Here is an 8,514-nt window from a genome sequence, read left to right as displayed (position 1 = left end):
GTTGATACATGTCCATCCTGTTTATGTGAATTAAAGTCTTGTAATGCGCATTTGTAATACGTGGTGTATTATACCTCCTCCTCACTGTCACTTTCATTATGACCAAAAAGAAGCTCAGACGTGTAGACATAATTGTGATTAAAGGGCAATATCCTTAATAATCTTTTAGTGGGTTAAGGAGTGGGGGTGATTAATGATAGTGTAGAAGGAATTATGTGATACAGTATATGAGGAATTGGATCTTTGAGGGTTATCCTTCGACAATCCTCTTCTCGTAAATGTTGCCTGAAAAACACACCACGACACCCACCACACAATTTGCCCTCCTTAATCCAAATCTGGCTCTGACGTCTGGTGTCAAATTTACGCCTTCTCGTCTCTTTAATAGGCCAGAGGAAGTGACACGAGGGTGGGAAATGGTTAAACGTCGACAGTAATTAGAGTCGTATACTCTGCGTCCGCCAATACGGAGCTCTGAGGAGCTCCAAGCGCCCCCCCCCCCTCCCCACCCCCAACACACACACACACACACCACTTTCTTTCTCTCTTGCGCACGCTCCCTCTTTCTCTCTCTTTCTCTCTCTTTCGCGCGCGCACACACACGCGCGCTCTCACACATCTCCCAGCCGGCTCCTCTGGGTGTCTAATACAGTGGAAAATCAAAGTGCGAGCCTTTTCAGTTCACTCACCTCCCGTGTCGCGCGTGGAGCACAGTGGAAGGAGAGACAGGTGGTCTAAATTTCCGCATGCAATCAATTTAGTCACTTGTAAATATGATACAAAGTTACATATGACCACGTTGGATTGTTGCTGATTTTTTTTTTTTTTAACAGTGCATAATGCTTATTTTCTATGATGTCCGGCTAAGGTGACTTTTACGCAAGGCTTGTAAAATGGATCAAAGGCTTTCCAGATGCAGCTGGGTGCCGGTGACCGGGCTCGTCGTCTCTCTACTTTTGTGTGCCTGCGTGGTGGACTTGGTGCTGGCTCAAATTCGCTACTCCATCCCCGAGGAGCTGGAGCACGGAGCCTTCGTGGGCAACATCGCGGAGGACCTGGGTTTGGATGTGGCCAAGTTGTCCGCGCGCCGCTTCCGAATCGTTTCCGGAGCCAAGAAGCAATATTTAGAAGTGAACTTGGAGAACGGGATTTTGTTTGTGAACGAGAAAATAGACAGAGAGGAGCTTTGCGAGCGCAGCCCCAACTGTTTTTTACATCTACAAGTTGTCATTGAAAACCCTTTAGAGCTCTACAGGGTGGAAGTGGAGATTTTAGACGTGAATGACAACTCCCCCAGTTTCCCTTGGAGCGAATTTAACATCGACATCACGGAATCGGCTGCGCCGGGCTCCTGCTTCCCGTTAGAGAGCGCGCAAGACTTGGACGTGGGCACTAATTCTCTGCGCTCCTACCAGTTGGGCACAAACGAACACTTCATCCTCAACATCCAGACGCGCAACGACGGGAGCAAGTTTGCCGAGCTGGTGCTGGACAACCCCTTGGACCGGGAGCGGCAGACAAAGCACGAGATGATTCTGACAGCCTTTGACGGGGGTTCGCCGGAACGCTCCGGAACCGCTTTAATCACCATTACGGTACTCGACGCGAACGACAACGTCCCCGTGTTCGATCGTTCCGTGTACCGGGCTAGACTAGTGGAAAACGCGCCGAGGGGGACGTTGGTGCTGAAACTGAACGCCACCGATTTGGACGAGGGCTCCAACGGGGAGGTGACCTACGCCTTTAGCGGACACGCGCCTCTCAAAGTGCGCGAGTTGTTCAGCGTGGATCCGTACACGGGGGAGATCCGCGTAAAGGGCGTCGTGGACTACGAGAAAGCTAACGTGTACGAGCTGTACGTGCAAGCGAGGGATAGGGGACCCTCGGCCGTGGCCGTGCACAGCAAAGTCCTGGTCGACATCGTGGACGTGAATGACAACACCCCCGAAGTCATCCTCACGTCCGTGTCCACGCCAGTGCAGGAGGACGCACCACCGGGCACTGTCATAGCCGTTATCAGCGTCATGGACCGGGACTCAGGTGAGAACGGGAACGTGGACTGTCAAATCCCTAATAACATCCCTTTTCAGCTGCACTCCTCTTTTAAAAACTACTACACGCTTGTGACAAGTGATGTTTTGGACAGGGAGGTGGTGTCCGAGTACAATATCACACTCACTGCCCGCGATTTGGGCTCCCCGTCGCTTTACACGAGGAAAACCATCCTGGTGAAAGTGTCTGACATTAATGACAACCCCCCACGGTTTTCACAGCCGTCATATACTGTCTATGTGACCGAGAATAACGCCCCGGGCGCTTCCATTTGCACCGTGTCTGCCTTCGACCCCGATTCCAGCCAGAACGCCTATCTGTCTTATTCTATTCTCGAGGGTCAAATCCAGGGCATGCCCGTGTCCACGTATGTGTCCATTAACTCGGACAACGGCAACATTTACGCACTGCGCTCCTTTGATTATGAGCAACTTCGAAACTTTCACATTCTTGTGCAAGCCCAAGACGCAGGCTTCCCACCCCTGGCCAACAACGTGACAGTGAATGTTTTTGTTCTGGATCAGAATGATAACGCGCCTATCATTGTGTCCCCGTTGCCTAAAAACGGCACCGTCGCCACGGAGGTGGTGCCCCGCTTCGTGGATGCTGGTTATCTGGTCACCAAAGTGACAGCGCTGGACGCGGACGCGGGGCAAAACTCGCGGCTGTCCTATCAGGTGATACAGGCGACAGATCCCGGCTTGTTCAGCGTGGCGCTGTACACGGGGGAAATCAGGAGCATTCGCCGACTGGTGGAGAAAGACGCGTCCAGACACAGACTGGTAATACTGGTGAAGGACAACGGGCAGCCTCCTCTCTCCGCCACCGTCTCCGTTGTCCTCACGGTGGTGGACAGCGTCCCCGAGTCTTTATCCGACTATGGAGACCTCACACTCAGCCCTCAGCCCCCCTCGAACCTCGCCCTCTACTTAATCGTGTCACTCAGCACCATATCTTTCATCTTCCTCGTGGCTATCATCGTCCTGGCTACGGTCAAGTGCTACAAGGACAGGGAGACCCTGAGTGGCTACAATCTGCCCCCCTTCGCCTGCTGCTGCTGCAGCGGCTTCCAGCCCGACCCTCCCCCGGAGGTGTTCAAAAAATCCAATCTCAACCTGCAGATTTCCTCCACGGCTAATAAGGTGCCTACCAACTGCATGGAGGTGAACGGAAGCACCAGCCTGACTCAGCCTTATTGTTATAAAGTGTGCTTGACACCAGAATCGTCCAAAAGTGACTTCATGTTTTTGAAGCCGTGCAGCCCGGCCAGCAAGCCGCGCAACAACGAGGCGAAGAGCGCGGAGCACTCATGGGGCGCGTCTGTCAACAACGGAGCGACCACCCCCAATGAGGTAGGCCTATACAAAAAAAATAAATAAAATAAAAATAAAAAACACGTTTAAAGGTGAAACCACAAAGTCATCACTTTCATTATGTATTAATCGCAACACTTTAGCTACTAATCATTGTACAGTGGAAATGAAATGAGACAAGATGCCTGATTAGCTTTTAATTGACACGTTAATGCACCACGGAGCATTATTATGTGACTATATTGTCTGAGAATTAAGTGAAATGTGGAAGCAAGTCGACATTTGCAAATAGGCCGAGGGCAAGGAAATCATGATTAATTTGCTGAAAAAAATATAAATCATTCTTAATGCCTCCTCCATCAGCGCCACTGCTCTATGAGGGAGGAGGGAGTTGGGCAGACTAAAATGCTCCCTGCACAACAGAGTCTGAACAACAAGTCAAGGGTAATGGACAAGGTGAATGAGAGTTTAGATTCATTTGTCCATGGTTCGGCCCATTTTGGTGCAGGCAAGGCGTCGACGTCTAACAATTTATATAGGACAAATCTCCCCTCTGGCCATCCCTCAAGGGCGCCATGGACAGCACCATTATACTCAACACAATGTGGCGTATTCGTGATGGGAGGGCTGTCCATTATTGATGAAAAATGGCAAATGTCCTGGTTTTTGGAGAGGACACGGGGAGGGGGGCAAGGACATGACTGGACTGAGACGTGGCCCGCCTGTAGATGGGTCCCTGCGATGTCCTCTGGGTGCAAGGAGAGACTAAGATGTGAAGTCATATTTATCAGCAAGAGGGAGGGAGAGGAGAAGCGTGTGGTTGGAGGGGAAGCGGTTGGGCAAGGAGAGAGGGAATTAAAGGAGGCAGGATGTAGTGTTTTCTAATTCCAGCAGACGGGGCAGTAGACCGTGTGTGTGTGTGTCACGCGTGACACCAGACTCCACCAGGCAGACTGACAAATGTCATTTCGGTCACGGACACACTACTTTTGGCCACAGGAAGAGGCGGGGTGAGGTCGATGAGGTCACAGGGGGGTTGTTATGCAGATCCTTGAGGAGAGTGTTTCCCTCTTTAATCATTAATTGGCTCCCTAATTCATTCATCGAGGCTAACGTTCACACACACACTGGCACGCAATGAGAGAGAGAGGTCGGGAGGACACCATCCAATGACAAGTGACGCGATGAGGCGCGCTCACGACGGAGGCCTGCATGCGCGGAGCGAAGCGAAGGCAGATGGATGGCGTGCATGAGTTTTGACGACCTCAAGTGACTGTTCAAGGCTCTGCGTAATGAAAAACCTTGCTCAGTCGCATATTCATGTAAAGTGCACACATGCAGAAAGAAGAAAAACAATGATCATTTTCTTCATTTTCTCCTCGGCCAGCTTTCCCTTTGATGATTTCAATCGTGCTCTGTTTCATCCCATTGGGACTCTAATTGGTTTTCTAGTCTGCTTGGCAAGAGCAACACTTAGAATACAGATTCTATTAATAATAATTATTATATTAGTATGCTTTTGTGTCACATTTCTGCGTTATAGTGACTTTAAGTGAATTAATAGAGCAGCTATAGTGGTTATAAAAGTCTACACACCCCTGTTCAAATGCTAGCTGTGCTATAAACAAATAAGACCAAAACTTTTTACATTATTAATGGCACCTATCCTGTACTACTCTATTGAAAGCAAATAAATAAATAAATACATTAAATAATGTGGTTGCAAAAGTGTGCACACCCTAATCTAACTGGGGGTCGGGCTGTGTTCCGAATGAACCAATCACATTCAAACTCATGTTTAATTAGGAGTCAGCACAGCATTTTAAGTGCCTCTCATTAACCACAAATTTAAATTCTGATCTTCTACTATACTTTTCCTGACATTTTTTTACTTATAGAAGTCTGTCATCCAAGCTATATATCAGGGGTGTCAAACTCATTCTAATGCATGGGCCACTTTCACCCAAATTTGATCTCAAGTGGGCCATACCAGTATGTCCATGTACCAATAAGTTATAAATAACAACGGGTCAAACTATTTCCTGTTTTTTTGTGTGCAATAATTACAAGCACATTCTGAAAACATGTCCATGCGTTATCTTACTGCAGAGTAATCTGAAATTTCTGAACAAAATGAATGCAAAATTTTTGCACCAAATCTTGAGTACTGTAACAGCCAAATTTCGGTCATTTAAATGGTCATCAGTGCGCCATCCAGTGGAAAAGTTAGCAACATCAGTTCATTTTAGTGAAACGCGTACTGTATTCTGTCTTCGCGGGCCAGATTGGTCCCTCTGACGGGCCATTTCTGGCCCAAGGGCCATATGTTTGACACCACTGCTATATATGGTCAGCGTAGAGGTTCCTAAGCATCAGAGGTGTCTGTGAAATTATCAAGAACTGGACGTCCCTTCCCAAGCGTTGAAAAGATGAGCCAAAAACTAGTTAGGGAGGCTGAAGAAGTTGCAGAAATTTCTGAAAAGTAGTGGCTCGTCACCAATCTAACGTCTTCTTCATATGCCTGAATTACGATGTCCGGTTTCAAGACAGAAGCTTCATCCAAACATTGTGCAAAAACATTCTTTAAAGAGATCTGCTGACTTCCAATTAACATTAATCTGAATGTGATTGGTGAATTTAACACAGGCAAATCCCCATGTTGTACCGGTTATTGGTCATATGGTGGAAACAGTTTTAAAATGGAACTCTGTCTCTTTTTTAGAAGCATAAATAGCACTCAGTTGTCATTTTTCACCCCTCCCTCAGTGAATAGACAATACAAGCTAAACTGTGTGACAGGCGGATAGTTGATAGCAAAATAATGCCTTTTCGTTCTACCAGTCACCCACAAGAGGGCAGCATTCGGCCTTCTTTCAATTTACTATACTGTTTATCCTGTTGAAAGTGATATATAGTTGTATGCAAATTAAGGCTGTGAAAGTTAAAGCGTTAATTCATTGATTAATCTAAAAAAAAATATCGCATTAATCATGTATTAACACAGATTAATCACACTATTAATTTTGACAGCAGATGCTCCTTTATCTTGACAGCACATGGTTATGTTTACGGTAGCACAGGTTGGGTTTGCACAATAAACATACAACTAGGCCTACATACATTAAAGTAAAGCAATTTTTTTTTTTGCGTATGACATCCATAATATTTGTTCTCGTCAAAATATTGGGGTAATTTATTTTTCCATTTTAAATAATGTAAATAATTACCTGATTAGAAAACGAGGAGGATGAGAACGTGCAGTGGATCAAAAAATGTCGAAGACATCCTCATAACATTAAATGTATAAATAATTATAGAAATGTTAATAACAGGTGCTCTTCAAATTTGGCAGGCAAAAATGTTTAATTAAGTGATTAATCATGATTAATCAAGTTTCTAAAATGTGACTATTCTGATTTAAAAAAAAAAGTTTGACAGCTTTAATGTAAATGTAAATGGACTTCACAGTTGAGAGCTTACTTATCGTATTTCTTTTTGCAGTTGAAGCAGCCAAACACAGATTGGACTCTGACCAAGAATCAGAATTCTTCCATCAAAAGGTAACATGTTTGACAAAAAAAAACTTCAGATGGTTCCAAGTGAGATATCAAATGGATTTCCATCTTCTTTTGCAGTTACAACTCCATCAACATGGATGGCACGCTGATGCGTAAAGCCATGCACGCAGACCCGGAAAACTACGTCACGTCCATGGCTCCCGGACAGTACTGGACCTGGGGCACTCACATGAGAGTCCCAAAGGGTACGACAAGCCAAACTGAATGTGAGGAAAAAACTCATTATTGAACACAGTCAGAATATTAGGAACCCCTAACAGATGAAAGCTGGTTGTAATATTTTGCCATGCACTTTCACATTGAGGAAAGTTGAATGAATTTCTCAAGCTGAATTGAGCATTATTATCTTATTATCTCATTAGAATGTGAGTGTGTGCATTAAGCTCCCTTATATTATGCAAATGAACACTGAACTGAACAATCGCTTTATAATTCCTTACCACATATCTTCTACTGCAGACTATAAAATGTCTCCATCACCCAGCGGTGTTACCTCCCGGCCCTGGACTCCTCGGTGCACACCTCCCCCCCAACAGCAGCAGCCTACAAACCCCTCTCACCCTCACCCACACCCACACCCACACCCACACCCACACCCGCACCCGCACCCGCACCCGCACCCGCACCCGCCGCCTGACTACCATCACAACGTGTACATTCCCGGGACGCCATCAGGCTTCTGCACCCTGAGGCCCGTGGCTCAGCGAAGCGACTTGGACGTCCATAACTCCTTCTCTACCTTCGGCAAGAAGCGCCGCCTCCAGATGTCCCCCCAGGGGGAGGCTGCCATGATCAATAACGATCTGTACAATGACTGACATGCCGCTGACTGACTGCGTGGATGATTTGAATGATGGATCACCTGAGATGAAGATCATTTGTTACATAAATTAATGACTAGGCGGCTTGTGAGTGGCTTAATATGGGATCAAAATAATGACTGCTGGAGGGGAGCAGATTTTCGTGGTTATTTATGTGACAACATGTCTCAATGTATTTTTTATGATTATTATTATTGCTATTAATTTTTAGACAATCAAACAGGAGGTGCAGATGTGACTTCCAAATGATATGATAAGCATCAGTAAGCAATTGTTTTGCACATCTTTAAGTATGAAATCATATTGTTGGGTTTTAAAAATATAGAAAGTGTGTGTGTGTGTGTTTTTTTTTTATAAATATGTTCATCTGCTAATGTGAAAAACATTATGCTGAGGCAAAAAAAAAAAGAGACGTGGAACACTCCCCATACATGTACTGTAAATACATTAATGGAAATAAAGTATTTTTTGCATTACATGTCTTCCTCAAATGTCTATAAACCAAATGGGCGACTTAAGTGGGCAAATCAGTATGCACTACGCATATTTAAGTTTTGTTCAGCAAGGTTTAATTTACTCGAGTCAATTATTTTCAGGGTGAAAAGGGTACAGCTCCTACAATCTTTTCGCCTTGCTAAGCCGTTTTCCACCTAGATGAATAAACACAGTAAAATGCTAACATATGCTAATTGGAGAGCTTGCATTTCCATTTGCCCGCAGAGGACGGTGGGGGTTCATTTACTGAACAAA

At 45.6% G+C, this 8,514-nt stretch overlaps 1 protein-coding gene across 2 annotated transcripts; it reads left to right on the top strand.

Moving 5' to 3' along the window:
- Nucleotides 1-619: 619 nt before the first annotated feature.
- LOC147168472 (protocadherin alpha-C2) lies at nucleotides 620-8,185 on the top strand. 2 transcript variants are annotated; one of them, XM_086085919.1, is made up of 4 exons: nucleotides 620-3,404; nucleotides 6,867-6,925; nucleotides 7,001-7,128; nucleotides 7,403-8,185. In XM_086085919.1, exons 1-4 carry the CDS (start codon nucleotides 894-896, stop codon nucleotides 7,759-7,761), a joined length of 3,057 nt encoding a protein of 1,018 aa, XP_085942045.1. In that variant the 5' UTR covers nucleotides 620-893; the 3' UTR covers nucleotides 7,762-8,185. The 2 variants fall into 2 exon arrangements, with proteins under 2 accessions (XP_085942045.1, XP_085942044.1); XM_086085918.1 differs by having other exon boundaries at nucleotides 7,001-7,149.
- Nucleotides 8,186-8,514: the final 329 nt, after the last annotated feature.

This window comes from Leptonotus elevatus, chromosome 9 (assembly GCF_054856555.1).
Source record: "Leptonotus elevatus isolate MCC_2025b chromosome 9, RoL_Lele_1.0, whole genome shotgun sequence".
Classification (NCBI taxonomy): domain Eukaryota; kingdom Metazoa; phylum Chordata; class Actinopteri; order Syngnathiformes; family Syngnathidae; genus Leptonotus; species Leptonotus elevatus.
Note: the sequence above shows the minus strand (reverse complement) of the source record. Positions and strands in the feature narration are given on the sequence as shown.